The sequence below is a fragment of the Tupaia chinensis genome, unplaced genomic scaffold, assembly GCF_000334495.1.
Source record: "Tupaia chinensis unplaced genomic scaffold, TupChi_1.0 Scaffold000270_1, whole genome shotgun sequence".
Taxonomy (NCBI): Eukaryota; Metazoa; Chordata; class Mammalia; order Scandentia; family Tupaiidae; genus Tupaia; species Tupaia belangeri.
Window position 1 is genome coordinate 5,417,893 of NW_006159750.1, and position 19,014 is coordinate 5,436,906.

The 19,014-nt window shown below is 47.7% G+C and overlaps 1 protein-coding gene across 1 annotated transcript; it reads left to right on the forward strand.

Moving 5' to 3' along the window:
* The first annotated feature begins 11 nt into the window (after positions 1-11).
* Positions 12-15,009, forward strand: SYPL2 (synaptophysin like 2). The gene is made up of 6 exons (XM_006149527.2): positions 12-120; positions 284-358; positions 9,612-9,736; positions 11,744-11,945; positions 12,736-12,927; positions 14,745-15,009. The coding sequence occupies exons 1-6, from the start codon at positions 67-69 to the stop codon at positions 14,889-14,891; spliced, it is 795 nt and encodes a 264-aa protein (XP_006149589.1). The 5' UTR covers positions 12-66; the 3' UTR covers positions 14,892-15,009.
* Positions 15,010-19,014: the final 4,005 nt, after the last annotated feature.

Sequence of the window (19,014 nt, forward strand, 5' to 3'; positions counted from 1 at the left end):
GGTCTCCGCAGCCGACCCGCGAGGGAGCAGAGCCCCGGCGGTGCGCCCCGGCCCGGCTGCGCCAGCATGTCCTCGACGGAGAGCTCGGGCCGCACCGCGGACAAGTCTCCGCGCCAGCAGGTACTCTCGGCGTGCCCCTGGGCTCCCTCGTCGCCCGCTCTCCCCTAGGTGTCCTGCCTGACCCTTATTCTGCTCCCTGACCCTGTTGTAAGTGGGAAGAGGAGGACCAGGGCTTTCCCGGGTCCCCCACTGCCCTGACCCCTGGCTGGCTCTGTCTCTGCAGGTGGATCAACTGCTCGTCGGGCTGCGCTGGCGGCGGCTGGAGGAGCCGCTGGGCTTCATCAAAGTCCTCCAGTGGGTGAGTCGCTGCCTCAGCCCTGGGCTATTTCGGGAGCCTGGACTGTGACGCTGACCCTAAGCAATGTGGCCCGGGTGGGGGCAGGGGAGGTGCTTCGGGCCCGCCTCGGCGGAAGAGTCGGGGGCGGCGACAGGTGGGCGGGGGAGGGGCGGGCTCCCGCTGCCGCTCCCGCACTTAGTGGCAAGAGGGTGAGGAGCGAGGCTTGCCGAGTCCGGATTCGGTCCTTCTATGTGCAAGGAGTCTTTGCCCAGGGCGCTCACATTTCACTCGGGCGAGAGGACCTGGGTGTAACCTTTCCAGAATTCTGATCCTGCACATACCACTCCTCGGTGGCAGGAGGGGGAAGGAGGATGAGGGAGACGAGATCCGCTCTTCTCCACGAGGGAAGCCACGGAGGGCAAAGGAAGAAGGAGGCAGGCAGGCGACAAAAACCATTCTGTCCCTAAACCCCTCAGGACCTGGATGATCTTGAGGATGGACTCACGGGACAGGCTCTGGCTGGTGATTCCCTGCGGGGATCCCTGGAGTAATCTGGATTCCTGTAACTGACTGAGAGAACGGATGCAGGAATGAATGGAGCTCCTGGCTCTTGCATTAAATAAAAGAGAAAAAAGACAACCACAACATAGCCAGAATATGGTGTTCACAGAATAAGATAGAACATTGATCTAGGAGTTGTGGGCCTGGGTTCTAAACCTGGACCTGCTTTTCCCGGCTGTGTGACCTTGGGTAAGTCACTTCTCTGGAGTTTGGTTTCCAAGGTTAGTCTAATGATGATCAGATCATAACTAGGGTCCTCTTATGCTCTAAATAGGTTGGCATGCTAGAATATAGCCCTGCATTAGACTTGCCCTGTGACCTTGAAAAAAATCACTTGCCCAGGTCCTCTGTTTCTTCGTTGTGGTCGAGTAGAAATACCAACTCCTTGCTTCACTGGTACTTGGAGACAGTGGTATGCTCTTTATTATTCCCAATATCCAAGGCCTTCTAGGTGAAAATTAGGAACGTGAGTGGGTACAGTCACTTTTTCATATCATTAAGACTAGTTGGGGGACTTTTAGTGCATGATGACAAAAAAGATTTTAAGTTAGACGATCCGCACACCAAATGGTGTGTGCGTAACTTAATTAATGTGCCCTCAGCTGGGGAATAAGTTGCCGTGAATACTGAAGACGATTGAGTTCTAAAGGGTATGGAACTCGCCAGAGACAGGAGTTCACCTTGGGTCACCAATTCCCAAGTCATGGTTTGGATGACAATAATCACATCTGGAATTTGGAGGCCATATTTCATTTGGGATTATTTTAGATATGTGGAACCCGAATTGGGGCTACCGGTGAGCCTAGGGAGTTCCCAAGTACAAACTCTGGGATCTGCTGGGGACTTTCCACTCTCCCTACTGCCTCAAGAGCAGTTGGACCAACTGCTGACTGAGCTTTTTCACCTCCGCCACTGCTGTGTTCTGACTCACTACTTGGGTACCAGAGGGGGCCTAGAAGAATGATAGTAGGGCTCCGCGTGACTAGCATTCAGAACTAAGAGAGCCATTATGAACCATCCAGAGGAACACAACCTGAAATGTAAGACAATTTTATCATTAAACTACACAAATGGACCTAATGGAAACTTGAGCCGGACTGTCAAGGGATGAGAGAAACAATAAGGTTATTAGCCCGTGGACTCCTCTTCCCTGAGGAATTCTGAGAAGCTTCCTTCTTCCATCTGCTGTTCTTTCCTCCCTTTCCTAATACCCACATTTTTACAAAGGCTGCACAAAGCATCGCAAAGAGAATGATGCAGGCTCCTCACAGGGTCCACACTGATGCCCTAAGAATTAAGACCTGTTTGACTAGTAGAATCCTTCACTTCTTAGAGAAGGGGTTATGCAAAACAGAGAGCACTGAGCTTTCTCTCACAGTGCTAAATCCAGAAGCCTGGCTAAAGTCATAACTCAGCTTTCATTCACAAAAAAGACGTAAAAAGACATGATTCGCTTTTACTGCCATCCATCCCAGATCGTCTGAATCTGGGGAGCGTTTCACTTGCTTTGAGTCTCTGCAGATAAACTAACATAAAAGTACACAGGGATCAGGCCAACAGGTGGTCTGGTGGTTAAAAGCACTAGACTCCCACATAAACAACCACGGTTCAAGTCCTGGACCTGGTGGCTTGCTTTCTCACTTTCTTTCTCTCTCTGTCTCTGGTGAGTGCATGTGTCTTGTAGCAAGTTAAAAAATAATAATGACAAGTAAAATTATATAAATAATTCTTTTAAAAAATTACCTGGGAACCAACACCAGAAATGACAGTGGAAATGTCATTTGTTTTTTTCATTCCTTTTTTTTTCTTGAAGGGATCAAATGTCCCTGACTAGAGAAGAGAGAAAAAAGAAAGGAAGGAAGGAAGGAAGGAAACACATCTTGCAGTTATTCTAATGTTAATTGGATTTTTAAAATTGTCTTTATTACCAAAACTCAAAGGTTTTACTGGAATCTGTGAAAGCAGGAAGTCATGTTATTCTTTTATTCGTTAGGAACTTAGTGTAGAATGTCTTTTTATTTGAAATTCAGAAATTAACTAATATCAATTTCAATTTTGGCATCTCGCTATGTTTATACTAAGCTAGTGAAATAACCTGGACATAGACCAATTATCGAGAACTCTTTTTTTAAAAAGGTTGGCTTCAGTCTTTGGTTTAAATTCTATCTTCTGGAGCCAGTAGGTGGCATAGTGCTTAAGGTGCTGGATTCCCATATGGCCAACTGCAGTTTGAGCCCCAGAACCTGGCGACTTGAAATTCATGCTGGGCACATGTCCATGCATGCCCAAAATCCCAAAATCACTCCCACCTGGGGAGTGATTTCTTGCTTTCTGTCTCTCTGGCAGGAGCACATGCCTTATTAGCAAAAACCTCTCTAAATAAATAAATAAATAAATAAATAAATACATTCTGTCTCCTCTGCTTTCTAGCCTTGGAACTTTGGGTAAGTGATGTAATCATTTTTTAAAAAATAATTATTTAATTTAATTTATTTATTTTTAATTTGACTAGAGAGGCAGAGCGAGTGAGAGAGAGTGAGAGAGAGAGAGAGGAAGTGAGCAAGCAAGTTGCCGGGTCTGTTACTCAAACCATGTTTGGTCATGTGGGAGTCCAGCACCCTTAACCGCCACGCCACCTGCCGGCCTGCTGATACAATCTTTACAGGCCTTAGTTTCCTTATCTGTAAACGAGGGTCGGACCTATTTTATCGGCTCACTGGGAGAATTACAGGAAGTAGAATCCGTGAAGTATAGAGCATTCAGGAAGATCAAGGTGAGCCTGCCACTGATGAAGGTATTCAGTAAGTGTTGGTTTCCCTCCTTCCTATTCCCAAACCTTCCTTTTTCCTGATTCTCTCCCTGCTTGTGAAGACTGTCCACCTAGAGTTGTCTTTTGGTGAGATTGTTCGAATGGCTCTGCCAAATTTGATGTAAGTTACAAAAGAATCTCTGGGTGATTCAGTCACTGTTCCCACTTGTTTATAAATAAGTCATATCACCTTTCATGGGGTGTGCCTCATTCATTTATTCACCTTTTGGGGTGCCACTCATTTATCTGACTTTGGGGTACATGTAATGAAGATCAATCACTTCAGTAAGTGTGGGAAACTTGAAGGACTCCATTAGAGTCCACAAAACCAACGTGATGATCGTGGGAGTGGGATTTGGGGAGAGAACCGGTCTTCCTTGTGCCTTCCCCTAACTGGTGATTTAGTGTTCTAAGACCGACCAGCAAGCAGTGAGCCTCATCCTTCAACTGAGAAGGTTACTCTGACCTCTTTACGAAAGAGATACAAATTTAGGGGGAGGAGGAGTTGCAGGGCAGAGTATAACCACGGCAGTCCTCTGTAGTGGAGAGCCAAGAGCAAGAAGCCTGGCATCAGAACTCCAGAAATCCCCTGGCCTTAGGGCCTCCATTTCTCCTTGGCCACTGTTCTTTATGATCAGTATGCTCATCTCAGACCCTTGTATATGGTGAGGGGCTAGTTTCCGTTTTCTCCTTGTCTCCCTTATGGCTCAGTCACCTGGCACAGTGAGGGAAGAAAACACCTCCAGTGTGGAGGTGGAGGGATAGAAGGTGTGGAGGGGCTGAGTGAAGCTACCGTCCTCTGTTTCTGCCCCCGAGAGCACAGAGTCATTTCCTCTTTTTTGTAATCCTCTCTGCACATAGCGTAGGTGTCCTCCTTAGCCTTAATGACTCTGTGATGCCGGCTTCTGTCTTCATCACTTGTTGGTTTGTGTTAACATGACACACCTTTCTTGATGGGAGATCTTGAGAGGAGGAGCCAGGTCTTATTTGTCTTCCTATCTCTAGCGCTTGGCCCAAGGTCCATGGCCAGTAAGTGTTGAGTTAATGAATGAAGGAAATGGAAAGGCCACTGGATGGGGAGTCAAGGTGTGGCTCTCACGTTAGCTAAATGTGACGTAGGGCAAATCACTTAACCTTTTGGGGTTTTGTTTTTCACCTCTGTGAAATGAGACTGGTGGGCTAGATCATCTCCAAGACCATTGTTCTGTGCTCTGTGAAACTGTGAGAATGTCCTCAGAGGTTCTCATTATCCAATGACACGGCAAACTGTCTACTCTCCAGCACCATCTGACTGTGGTGTTTAGACTTAAACCTGCATTCTGGTAAATAAAAACATCATATGAGATGTCGAGAGATTCCTGACTTTCAAAGAATCAGAAAAATAGAATTAATATTAAAGTTATTATGAATTAATATTAAATTAATAGATTAATATTAATATTACTATGGGTATATTTTACCATCTGAAGAGTCAGGAAGCAGGGTTTAGAATTTTCAGACTCTCAAGGTCCTCATTTAGACATTGCAGAATTTGTTTTTGGTGATGCTATCCAGCATAGAACCTTCTAGTCACCTGTGGTTATTGAGCACTTGAAATGTGAGTAGTACTGGGGCCAGCAGGTGGCGTGGTGGTTAAGGTGCTAGACTGGCACGTGGTCGACCGCATTTCGAGTCCTGGACCTGGCAGCTTGAAACACACTAGGTACATGTGCACGTGTGCCCCAAATCCCAAGAAGAGCATGGAGGAGAAGGGACTGTGGTATGGTCATGCCCCCTGTGGGGTAATATCTCACTATCTCTCAAGAGACAGAGTATAGTATACATGCTCTATACTAAAAGTCTCTAAAAAAGAAAAAAGAAATGTGGCTGGTATGTCTAAGTTACTGAATTTTAAAATTTAAATAATTCATTGATTTTAACGAATTTAAATATAGGTAGCTAGGCTCCTAGTGGCTATTGTTTTGGACAGTGCAGCTTTAGAGTATGAGCTCCTCCTTCGTTCACTGCTAAATAATGGTGCCTAGGATAGTGTCTGGTCCATGGTAGGTGCTCAGTGAATGGCCTCTATCTGTAGAAGTTCAAGGCTGCTTGTAAGAGAGTTCTCATGGAAAGGTTTTATTACTGACCATTTGCTACCCCAAGTTAGGCATACCTGCTTTCTTAGGAAACCCGTAAGGAGCCACACACTGGGTAAAAATATGTCCAACTGTGCTGCCCTTCCTAGACTGACACCCTTAATTGTGTCCAGATCTGGGCATCAGAGGCTGAGAGGAACCAAAGAGCTACAGAGCCAACAAGTGATTAGACAAGTCCTATGAGTAAGAGCTAGAGAAATCCCCATGTCATGCCGGTGAGGCACCTTTGTGTCGGGGCCTCCATGCAGAGGTTTTGAGGGACTTCACTCAAGTTCTGTCGAGTAAGTGAGCAGGTAGGGCTTCCCTGAAGCGTCTATGGTTTAATTCAGATAAGGAGGTTACTTAGGCATAGGCACGTACTGTCTCATTTCCTGGATGTCTCTACGAATGGGCCAATTCTCATTTATCTAGAATCAATCTGCAGGAAACGGAGAGGTGCCCATTATGACCTTTAGAGAGAGGTCAGTGGCTACGGCGTGGAGCTCTGCCAGGCAGGCCAGGCAGGGCAGTGGCACCGGACACCACTCGGGGCAGATCACAGCTGTTGGCAATCCCAGCCAAGAAGCACACACTGATAGCATTACCCTCGGAGTGAGAGAATTCTAGAGCTGAAAAAGGCCTCTCGCTTATCTACTCCAAACTCCTCATTTAAAAAAAAAAAAAAGATTTATTCAGTCTTATTTATTCAGTCAGTCATTTTCATTTGACCAGAGAAAGACAGGCACACAGAGACAAGGAAAATGAGAAAGCAAGCCACTAGGTCTGAGACTCAAACTGTGGTCAGCCATGTGGGAGTGTCCAGCGCCTTAACCACCATGCCACCTGCTGACCCCAAACCCCTCATTTTATAGATGAGGAAACTGAGTCTCAGAGAGTTGGGTGACTTATCAGAGGTCTCCTGACTAATTAGTGACAGGACCAATCCAGGTCTCTTTCATTCCATGAAGCATTAGCAAAATAGCATGTGTACAGAGCTGGCTGAAGAAGCTATGCAACTATGTCCTAGCCAATGAGATGGAAGTACAACCCATGGTCTCTCTCTCTCTCTCTTTAAGTATATTTCTTCCTCCAACCAGATCTTCATGCCACAATCCATCCCCAGTCAGCTTGCCTAGGTCACCAGCCTAGTGGCTAAGAGAGGTGGATTCCCCATAGCTGACCACACAGTTTGACTCCTCACGCTGGTGGCTTAGAAAGCATGCTGGGCACCTGGGCCCCAAATCTGATAGATGTCGAAATGGGATAGAAGAGATTGTGATGTGACTATGACCCACTGGGAGTTGCTTTTTCCCTCTCCCTGTTCTCTGTCTTTCTCTGGAAAGTGCACCCACAATCTGGCAGAAAAAAAAATTCTTTTTGGAGAGGTTTTTGTTATAGGATGCGTGCGCTCTCCAGAAAGACAGAGAAAGACAGAGAGACAGAAAGCGAGAAATCACCCCCCAGGGGGGATGGCCACCCCACAATCCTTTCTCCTCCATTCTCCTCTCGGGATCTTAGGCATGCATGCAAATGCACCCAGTGTTAAGCCACTGGGTCCGGGACTTGAACTGTGGTCGATTACATGGGAGTCCAGCAACATAGCCATTACACCAACTGCTGGTTCACAGAAAAAAAATTTTTTTGAGGGATTTTTGCTATATGTCATGTGCGCTTGCCAGAGAGACAGAGACAGAGTGAGAACTCACCCCCCAGGGGAAAGGCCAAGCCACAATCCCTTCTCCTCCATTCACCTTTTGGAATTCTAGGCATGCATGCACATCTGCCTGGTGTGAGTTTCAAGTTGCCGGATCCAGAATGCAAACTGCAGTCGGCCATGTGGGAGTCCAGCAACATAACCATTATGCCATGTGTTCATCCCATCTGGCAGAAAAAATTTTTTTTTTTTTGGAGAGGATTTTGCTATAGGGCGCATACGCTCGCCAGACAGACAGAGAGAGACATAGAGACAGAAAGCGAGAATTCACCCCCCAGGGGGGATGGTCACGCCGCAATCCCTTCTCCTCCATTCTCCTTTCGGGATCTTGGGCATGCATGCACACGCGCCCAGCGTGAGTTCTAAGCCACTGGGTCCAGGACGCAAACTGTGGTCGACTACGTGGGAGCCCAGCGACATAGCCATTACGCTAACTGCTGGTTCCCTGGCAGAAAATTTGAAAAAAATGTGTACCACTCTATTCTAGATTCTGGATGCAGGACTGGGGTGTAGATTAGCTGTCTTTTAGGTGGTTAATGTCCAAGACACTGAATTACAGAGAAACATACAAAAATGAACAATAATAGGATCAGCAAATGATGTAATGGTTACATTGCTGGATTCCCACCTGGTCGATCACTGTTCAAGTCTTGGACCCAGCAACTTAAAACTCACGCTGGGCACATGTGTGTGTGTGTGTGTGCCAAGAATTTCAAGAGGAGAATGGAGGAGAAGGGATTGCGTGTGGCCATCCCCTCTGGAGGGTGATTTCTTGCTTTCTGTCTCTCTGTCTCTGTCTCTCTGCCTCTCTCTCTCTCTTTCTCTCTCCGGCAAGTGCACGCACCCTATATCAAAAATCTCTCTCTGAAGGAAAAAAAAAGGAACAATGAACAGAATAGACTCACTGTGCCTGAGGAGTTCCTGTAGGAGGTTAAGAGATTATAGTTTCTCACCTCCTTTTCTGACCAAAGTACATTTCCCAGAAAGAAATGTGAAAAATCATAGGATGAGGAAATTTCATTTTACCAAGACAGGAGATATAGTCAAATGTGCTGAAAGGAGAGCAGAGAGCAGTTCAAGTGATCAGAAACACCTCTGGTTCTTGGCACTGAACAATGGCAGTGTCAACAGATTACAAAGGAAAACATCAGTGGTGAAAGAGTGGAGGCTGATAACGCAAGTGGACGGTACTTTTTTCTGGGCTTGAGCCAGGACTGTCAGCAGTGTTGCTGGAAGGTAATGTGTCTCTAGTGGAAGAGAATTGAGATTGATAGTACCCTGGGACATCAGCATGGTCCCTCCAAAAGCTTAGTAGAAGTTATCCTATCCAGGGGCTGGCAAGTGGTATAGTGGTTAAGGTACTGGACTCCCACATGGCCGATCACAGTTTGAGTCCTAGACCTGGTGACTTGCTTTTTCACTTTCCCTTTCTGTCTCTCTCTGGTCAAATTAAAGTAATAATAATAACAAATAAAATAAATATGTATTTTTAGAAGTTATCCTCTCCAGCTAAACCTCTACCGAGACAAGAACCCACTGGGAATTAGCAACAAGGTAAGGAAAAGATTTTAGGACTGGTTCAAAGGAGAAATGAAAAGCATTCCAGCTATACCTGACCTAGGCTGGTACAAGAGAATCTATTTCTAGGGTGTCTCTTCTTTGGGAAGGAAATTCAAGTCTAACTTTGAGCTAACACGTTTCCAAATGCCTGAATTGCAGAGGCTTTACGTTAGTCATCATCTTAAGGAAGCCACTTATGATCCCCAATGCCATGATCAATGGAAGACCTGGACACTGTCCATTTCCTCTCTTTTCATCTCTCTCTCTTAGACACTACTCAAAGTCAACCTTATTCACTTGACTATTTGGCCCAGCACCTTGTGCAATGAAAATAGCATTCTGAGGCTGGAAGACAAATGGAAGCCATGGATCCCTGCCCAGGAGGAACTTGATTAAAGGGAATCCTTACTCCTCCCACCCCTACCCTCAAATATGCACCTGCTGGGAGTCAGAGGCAGGTCTTTACCTTGGCCAGTAGAAGCCTTCTGACTCTCAAAGGGCTTCACTCTCTCTCAGCTCTTTGCTATTTTCGCCTTCGGGTCCTGCGGCTCCTACAGCGGGGAGACAGGAGCAACGGTTCGCTGCAACAACGAAGCCAAGGACGTGAGCGCCATCATTGTTTCGTTCGGCTATCCCTTCAGGTGAGCAGGGATGGGAGGTGACCTGGCACAGCTTCTCACTAGCTGGACAAGACCTGCTTGATCCCATTCACCTCCAGAAACCTAAAGACCATTTATTGTGAGCTATTCCAGATTCCAAAAAGACATGGGTCCTTTCTGCCCTTTAGCAATTTCAGGCACACTAGCCAGAGAAAAACATAAGAGAAATACAGATCATCGTGTTAATAATAATTGTGATAATAGGGTTCCACTCCACCGCTGGACAATAGCAGGTCACAACAGCTCGTACAGAAAGAACCCGTGCGGTTTGGGATGGAGGCTTAAAGGAGTCTGTGCAAGTCCAACAGGCCTTTTTGACCCTCTGTAGCCTCCTCTCTGCCTTGAAGGAAGGAAGCTTGTTAACCCTTAGATCTTAAAAAGCTGATGTAGGATGCTCCCCTGGCACCACCAGAATACCAGGAGGCACACCTTGACTGGAAAGTATAAGACAAGACTTTCCTGGGTATTTGAGAGCTTAGGAAAGGAGGAGCCCAAGCATTTAGAAGAAAATGGGAACAGGGTTGACCTTTTCAGAAATGTCTAGTATCAGCCCCCAAGTGAGAAGAACTATTTCTGGTATATAATAGACTGTTTTTCTACTTTGTCCAATATAATGGGTCATCAGGAAAGTCCTGATGCATTTTTGCATTAACAAGAAAAAAAAAAAAAAAACAGGGACCAGCAGTTAGTGTAATGGCTATGTTGCTGAACTCCCATGCAGTCGACCGCGATTGGAGTCCTGGACCCAGTGGCTTAAACTCACGCCGGGCGCATGTGCATGCCCAAGATCCTGAGAGGAGAATGGAAGAGAAGGGATTGCACCGTGGCCATCCCCCCGGGGCGTTATTTCTGGCTTTCTATCTCTCTGTCTTTCTGGCGAGCGCATGCACCCTATAGCAAAAACCTCTCAAAAACAAAAACAAAAACAAAACTACCTGATGACTTTCCCAATGACCTAATAGTTTCATTGAGAAGCTTAAGCAAGGCCTGAGAATAGGTGGTTCTGACTTTAACTTGACCACTGGGGCCTGTGTTTTTTTATAGGGAAAAATGAAATTGATCTGTGTAGCAGTCTGGAAACCAGAACTAGGACTATAAGATGGGGACTTCAAAAAGCTTGTGGAGGGCCAGCCTGTGGCATGATAGGACGCCGAATCTCACATTGCTGACTGCGCAGCCTGGAGGCTTGAAAAACATGCTAGGCATGTGTGTATACATGCGTGCCAAAAATTCTGAGAGGAGAATGGAGAAGGGATTGCAGCATGGCCACCACCCTACTGGAGTGATTTCTCACTTTCTCCCTCTTTCGTCTCCTCTCTCTGGGAAGCACACATACCCTATAGCAAAAAATACTTTAAAAATATGCAAAAAGGAATTAAAGTATAAGTTCATTATGGTGCTTTTTAAAATTTTATTTATTTATTTATTTTAGTTTCTTGCATAGTATTTTTCATAGCACACATTTTCCATGAACTCTTTGAAGTCCCCTTGTATCAATACAGTGCGGTTGTGACCTAAGGGCCCCTGGAGATACTTGGAAATACACAGTCACTGCATCTGGGCAGGGTGGAAGTGTGTAGGGTGGCAGCTGAGGGGAGGCAGGGTTTGACTGGAATCTCAGGAAAACTTCCATCTTGACTGCAAGGTTTCCTCCAGAAATGTTCCTCCCTCTGTGACCCCCTTTCTTTTTCTTTTTTGTTAAAATTTAATTAATTAATTAATTAATTAATTATTATTCAATTTGACCAGAGTGAGACAGATTGAAAGACAAAAAGAGAGTGATAGTGAGAAAGCAAGCCACCGGGTCTGGGACTTGAGCTGTGGTCAGCCATGTGGGAATCCAGCGTCTTAACCACCATGCCACTTACTGGCCTGCAACCCCCTTCTTGGCTCTGGGAGAGTTCTAGGATGAGCCCTCGCATAACACTGCCCCTGGGGCAGAGAAGAAAGCTCCTCTGAGCTCAGGATGGCCTCCCCTGCCACCTGCAGGTTGCACCGGGTCCAGTATGAGATGCCACTCTGCGACGAGGAATCCACCTCCAAGACCATGCACCTCATGGGTGACTTCTCCGCCCCTGCCGAGTTCTTTGTGACTCTTGGAATCTTTTCCTTCTTCTATACCATGGCTGCCCTAGTCCTCTACCTGCGGTTCCATAACCTCTACACAGAGAACAAGCGCTTCCCACTGGTGGTGAGTGAGCGCTGGCCGGAGGAATGTGGTGGAGAAACAGGAGACATCTGTTAGGAGCTGAGCTCAGAACTGGGGTGGGGGGGGACAAACATGATGGTTTTCCTGGGTCTCTGCCTCTAGCAACCTCCCATTGCTTGCTCTGCTCACAGGATGCACAACAGCATAAAGAAGCAGGCTCTGGAGTTAGACTGCTTGGGTTCAAATCCTAGCACCGCCTTTCCTAGCTTTGTGACCTTGGACAAGTTAGTTAGCCTCTCTAAGCCTCAGTTTCCACCTATAAAACAAGGATAAAATAATGCCTGCCTCAGTGTTTTTCGACAATAAAATGCAAATGCATGTAAGGTACCTAATATATAGTTTGCCTCAATGAATGTTGGCTATTATTATTATTCCCCTTTACTCTCTCTCAATCCCAGGCATGCAAAATAGAAGGGATGCCTTAGGAGATTCCATTTGCTTCCTGCAGTCTGCCCTCTGCCACCACTTTTAGCTGAGTGATGGAGATGCAAGGAGCAGCTGGGAGGAACGAAGCGAGTGTTTAGGCCAGTTGGTTTTTGGGGGGAGCCTGACCAGCAGATGCCTTGGTACATTGTTGCCTGGGCAGTCTGAGTGGCAGGATTTCTGCACAGAGTCCGATCTGGGCCCCCTGAAGCTCTGGGTGTTGTTGGGTAGAATGGGAAGAGGCAGTTGTACTGGGACCTCAGGATTCTAGTGTACTGTGGCTAGAGAAAAAAAGTGGGGCATCATGGAGCCTTTCTGAGTGTCTTTCCCAACCCTCTGCTCCTCCCAGGACTTCTGTGTGACTGTCTCCTTCACCTTCTTCTGGCTGGTAGCTGCAGCTGCTTGGGGCAAAGGGCTGACCGATGTCAAGGGGGCCACAGGGCCATCCAGCCTGACCGCAGCCATGTCCGTGTGCCATGGAGAGGAAGCAGTGTGCAGTGCTGGGGCCACGCCCTCCCTGGGGCTGGCCAACATCTCTGTGGTGAGACCTGCCGCCATAGAGGGGTGGAGGGAAGGCAGCACTAATCCAGCTACCCAGGCCTGGGGTATCCCAGCTAGCAAGTCCTGAGAGGAACAGGCTCGTTCTCTGCGCTGGTATCCCCTGTACCTGGAGTTGCCCCCTCCTTCCCCCGTGCCTAATACTGGCTCCTGGTTGACTCTGAGAAGACATTTTGGAAAGAGGGAAACCCAAGAGTCACTTAGCCTCCTGTTCTTCTTCCTCTGCATTTTACCTCCCGGTTTTCTTCTTCCCACCCCAGGCATGCTCTCTGTGACTCCTCCCACCCACCCCACCCCCGCCTGCTTTTCATGATGTGTGTGTGTGCGTGTGTGTGTGCGTACACACACGTGCACTTGTGAGCATGTGAAAGGGGTGCCTACAGCTGTGGCTGGGCTCCAAGCTGGGAACAGACCCAGAGTGTGCAAGAAGGGCTCCCTGTCGCTTAGGCCTCCAGGCTGGAAAGGGGGTTGGGCAATGATGAGTCCAGCTGGTATGCACAAGTTTGGCCACCACAACTGTTAAAACAATGAAGTCTGTCCAAACTGGTTGGTAAATAGCCGAAGCCTGGAGCTTCTCAGATGCTCCCTGTTATCCCAGCCGCCTCAACCCTACTCTGAAAATGCCTTGGACTTTCCCAAGGCCCACAACTCCCACATCAGGAAGCCTTCTGGAACTTGCTGGAACCCTGACAATACATTTCCCCTCCCCAACATTTTATTGTAAAAAATTTCACACATACAGCAAAGTCGAAAGAATTTTATGGTGGGGCCAGCCCCATGTCATAGTGGTTAAGTGCAGTGAATTTGATTTCATGACTACAGTTCAAATCCCAGCTCAAGCAGCTTGAAAACATGCTAGGCACATGTGCATGCATCCTCAAAATCCTACTGGGAGGGGAAATGAAGAAAAAGGGATTGCAGCATGCCCCACTGAGGGTGCTTTCGTGCTGTCTGTCTCTCTGTTGAGTGCATGTACCCTCTGGCAACTAAAGAAAAGCAAAAAGAATTTTCATGGTGAACACCTACATACTCACTGCCTAGACTGTGCTATTACCATTTTACTAGCCTTGCTTTATCACATATCTATTTGCCTCCCTTCAGCCATCAATTCATCTTATTTTCAGTGCATTCCAAAGTTAACAGAAGGAATCAATACTCTTCTCCCAAAACTATTTCCTCTTGTTAGCTTTTGAAAAAAGAATTATTTTATTTAACTTTATTTATTATTATTACTATTATTTTTAATTTGACAGAAAGAAAATGAGAAAGACACAGAGAGAGAGAAAGGGAAAGTGAAGCCACCAGGTCTGGGACTCAAACCATGGTCAGCGATGTGGGAGTCCAGCGCCCCTAACCACCATGCCACCTGCTGGCTTCCTCTTGTTAGCTTTCAAAAATATTATTAATAATTATTTTAATATAGTCCGGTCTGGGTCCCTAGTCCTAAAAAAGGAGCACCTTGGACAGCTCCTGCCATAGCCACCCTGCAAAAGGTGTTCCAAGGGTCTTGGTGTGCCGTGGGAAGCATCACCAGCCCCTACTCTTGGCTCTCTGCCGTACTTTGCATGACATGCTATTCAGAGGCTAGACTCTGCTAACGACAAATCCACCTGAGTGCATGCTGTGGACAGAGTGAAAACACTTTCACCAGTGAATCCCTTCATAGGTGATGACTTTGAACCCTGCCTCTATATCCAGTTTTACTAAGCTCTCTGCTTCTACTGCTTTGATGATGTCCCCTCTCTACTTCTACTGTGTCCCCTCTTACTATTCTCACAATTTCCTCTGATGTCTTTGCAGCTCTTCGGCTTTATCAACTTCTTCCTGTGGGCCGGGAACTGTTGGTTTGTGTTCAAGGAGACCCCGTGGCATGGACAGGGCCAGGGCCAGGGCCAGGGCCCCAGCCAAGAGAGTGCAGCTGAGCAGGGAGCAGTGGAGAAGCAGTAAGGAGCTCCCACCTGGCTACTCCCGAACTGGACAGCACCTCTTCAACACCTCCGGCTTCCAGGACCTCCCTCTTCCTCCTCCTCCAACTCCCCTCCCCTATCATTTCTGGGCTTTGAGCTTTGAGACCCAGATGGGCAGGCATCAGCTGTTGGAAAACCTGGGCAGCCCTCTTAGTGGCTTCCTATCCCTCTTCTTGCTGGTGCCCCATATGGCAGGAGTTCAGTGCTTCTTGTCTACTACGTGGACCCAGAAGAGCTATACTTGAGGTCTGACTTTGACCCTGATAACCCTGAAAAACAGCCCCTACTGTGGGTGAGGGTTAGGGGGAGAAGACCAGAGCCCTGAAACTGGTTCCGAGCAGCCACTTTTTATCGATCAGTCCAGCTTCAACAGTAGTGGGAGGAGAGGGGAAATTGACTGGTAGCCCTGGTCCCATGTGTGGAAGGCCCAACAGTGGTTTGATGCCCCTCTGCTCAATGGCTATCATCTAGTCCCCGTGTCTAGTGTCCAGGCAGCCCAGAGCTTAGAGTGCTTCCCACTGCCTTCTCTGGCTTCTACCTGTCCACAGAGTTCACATATGAACCAGGGAGGCTGACTAGCCTAGAAAACAGCCTGGTAGAGGGTCCTGATGAGGCCTGGCCCCAGCAGGGAGCAGATACATTTTAACCGAATTGATTGACACATCAAGAAACCAAAGCCAGGAAACTCACCTGGCAGAATCTGTGTTTTCTATCCCCACAATCCTCCCACCCCTCAGGCTGGGGCACTTCTCCACCAACATTCTAAGCAGTACTCACTCTCGAAACTTTCCTTCTTGTCCTCTTTCTTGGGCTTGGTCTCATACTTGGGACACAAGATGGGAGGTCTAGGAGCATTGCCCTGGCTATCCATCGACCTTCCCCAGCCTCTAGGGTCTGAGGTATTTGAGATCTTTTCTGAAGTCCACCCAGGCCTTCCTTTCATTCCTGTGGGGCCAGAAGGATCTAAAGGACCATCATGAGGTTAAAGTGCCCCAGAGCTCCAGGACATGGATGGACGAGCCCACTTCTTCCTTCCTTGCTGCTCGGTTTTCCCCCTGATCCTTCTCTAGTCCCTTTTCACACTCTCCCTTCTTGTCATTACAAGATGCGCCCTCTCCCTTGGCCTGCTCATTTCTCCCAGGCTCTATCCTCTCCCTAGTCCAGGGCAAGCCGATGCTATTGGTGCTTCTTCACTTCGGGACCGAGTTCCATATTTGTCTTTGGTGTGTTTCCTCTTCCTGACACCTCCTTCAATCCCTCTCTGGACCCCAAGGCCTGAGAGTCAGCGCTGACTGGGTAAGGAGCGCCTGTATCCTACCCAGCTCAAAACACCTCAATCTGCCCTGGCCATATGGCTGCCCAGGGAAAGATGAAGAGGGGAGAATCCAACCATTTTCCAATCCAGTGCCAACAGCGAATCCCAAAGGCGAATGTGCCCTGTGCCAGTCTCTCCTCAGGACTGAGTCAGCCTTCTTCAATTTCCTCACCTCCCTAAATGCCATCCAGAGTAACACATGTATTACTGGGTACCTAGAGGTCAGAACTTTTGACATCAAGCCAATGACCTCCTCTGTGAGTCAGAGTTTCCCTATTTATAGGAGAGGTGTGAGATTGTATCCCCAATTGTCCCAGCATCTTTCATGAAAGAATTAGCTATTTTTGTTTTGTTTTTCAGACTTCAGGGAAGGGATTTGAGGAGGGAAGAAAGGAGATGGGGGTGAGAGTGTTTCTAAGTGTGAAACTTTCTCTCAGTCCTGAATTGTCCCCATGGTTCCTCAAGGCCAAGAGGGGACAGTTTTGCCTATTGCTCCAGAGACACAGAGAACAAAGGGGTACACCTCTATTTTTCTTCAAGCTGGCCCTTGTGGGGGTCTGTGAGCAGCTTCTATGGAAACTTTATTTGAATTCTGTGTCCGTATTTATAATTTATTTGAAATGTGATGGGTAAAGTGTTCTCATGTTCTCTTCAGGCGGCTGAAGTTAGCAATTGGCCCTTCAGCTAGGGGAAGGGGGTGGAGGGAATATTCACTCCTGCGAAGGACTCCTAGCCCAGAACTCTCCCTTGAGCAGAGAAGGTTTTTTTCTCCTCCTCAGGAGGTTAGCTGTTCTTGGCCAGAAGAGCTTTGATTTAGGCTATGGCCTCTCTCTTTATGGCTACCTAAGAGGAAGGGCTACTTCACCTTATTACCTCCAGAGGGCCAGGCTGGGCCAAGTGCCAAGGGCAGGGTTGTCCTCATAGGACACATGTCCCTTCCAACCAGGGCTGGCATCATTGCTTTGCCTGGTGGGGACTTATGTAGCAGAAGGTGTCTGGTTTCTCCAGCTGCTGCAGGAGGCCAACAGGCAGGACATTCGTCCTTCGTCCTAGTAGACTCTGACCCTGCCAGCATGCCCACCCAGGACCTTTCCCAAACATGACTTCCCTCTCTTATCGTGGTCATAAGTCTCCTACTTCCGGGATCGCAGATCAGGGGTGGGGGGAGAATGTTGCATGTCGTTTTCTGGTGCTTGTTATTACACATTTGAATAAACAGTGTTGCGAGCATTTGCCATGAAGGAGTCAAGACTGGAGCCCTTCTGGGGACTTTTTTTTCTTTCTTTTTTTCCTCTCTCTTGCTTTAAGTGTTTGGACAAATACCAGCATTTCTACCAAGATGTCATTTCACGCCTCTCCATTCTGTACCTCGAGCAATATCTGTTGGCTGAGCAGTTGTTCCTGGCAGGCCCCAGTCTGGTGACATCTCCTTTTGGTTGCACCCAGTTTAGTCCAAAGTAACTGGGACTCATTAACAAATTTGGAGCAAATTCCAAAGACAAGAGATAGTGGTTTCCACAATGCTGTTTCCATTTGCTCTCCTACCATCTGTGACCCAAACAAGCTTCCTGTCAGGAGCTGAAGGCCATATGCTTCAGTCTCTTAACTGTAAGGCTCTTGCTGAAACTTGCACCTCTGTCCTCCCTCGGAGAGAGAGTCACATGCCACATTTACATTCCCTACAAACATGCATTTGGTCACAATTTTACATCTAATTTCCACCAGGTTCCTAGACCATCTAGGGGTCATCTGTGGTTTTCAGGTTAAGAGTCTCTGCTCTCAGAGATGATCCTTGAAGTACTTGCACCTTCCTTGGGTGAAAAGGAAAAGAGAGTCTTAGATTCAAAGTCATAGACCTTGACTCATTTGCTGTAAAACTTGGTTTCTCTTTAGCTAAGGGATGAGTATGGGGTGTGGTGTGAAGGACTGAGGAGGGAAAATAGGATTAATATTTCTTTTCTAATGTGATTGGAGGAGAGGCAGACCTTTGTCTCTTGATTGTGTGAGGGTGGGAAGAAATGTTATCAGCTGAGAAGAGGAATGAGATGGATGATTAAGGTAATTTCCAGTCCTTAGCAAGGAAAATGACAGATTCGATGAGAAATCTCCCTATGCTGAGCCTTTGGTAGCAGCCCTTCCAGAAAATATTCATTAGTAAAAGAAGCCAAAGTGATGGATGGAGTCAGGGTCTAGCCAGGCTTTGGAAAGAGGCGGCACAGGGGACCCATTGCAGTTCTCAGGAGGAGAGAGACAGACCAGCAGAGACGCTGCAAATCCTAGCAGCCTGGGGGGGGGGGCACTTCAGTTCTGGGGCTGGCTCTGGCTCAGAGATGAGCCTTCTGTCATCCTGACAGGTGATCTTGGTCAGCTTAGCTAGGTCCTTCCAAAGCCAGACAAGGCTACTCAACCCTCCGCTCTGCATCAGGGCAGTGTGGGTTTCCCATAGAGGAGGCACGACACACGGGAGCCGAGGCCCAGCCCCCACTCCAACCCCTGTGTCCTTCAGCACATTCTACAGACTCCCTCCCTTTGCCCTTCTGATTCACAGCGCCCACCTCCCTGCACCTACCCTATTCGATCTACAGGGGACCGGAGTCACTTCGTGGCCGCCAGCCCAGGAAGGGGCGCCAGCCAGCTGGCGAAAGCACGGCTTAGAGGGGGGTCTTGGGCAGAGAGGTTTGGGTTGGGCTGCTTGTGCAGTCAGCTTGAGTGAGTTGACTGGTAGCACAAAGAATGTATGCACGAGGGTTAGTAAAGGAGATCCTGTGGCTTTGGTCTTCTCTTTCCC

What these genes read in the sequence shown, in the direction of transcription:
- SYPL2 (XM_006149527.2), top strand. Translation starts at nt 67, where the DNA reads ATGTCCTCGACGGAGAGCTCGGGCCGCACCGCGGACAAGTCTCCGCGC. An exon ending in TCATCAAAGTCCTCCAGTGG is followed by an intron (nt 359 to 9,611) that starts GTGAGTCGCTGC and finishes ACTCTCTCTCAG; the next exon opens with CTCTTTGCTATTTTCGCCTT. An exon ending in TCGTTCGGCTATCCCTTCAG is followed by an intron (nt 9,737 to 11,743) that starts GTGAGCAGGGAT and finishes TGCCACCTGCAG; the next exon opens with GTTGCACCGGGTCCAGTATG.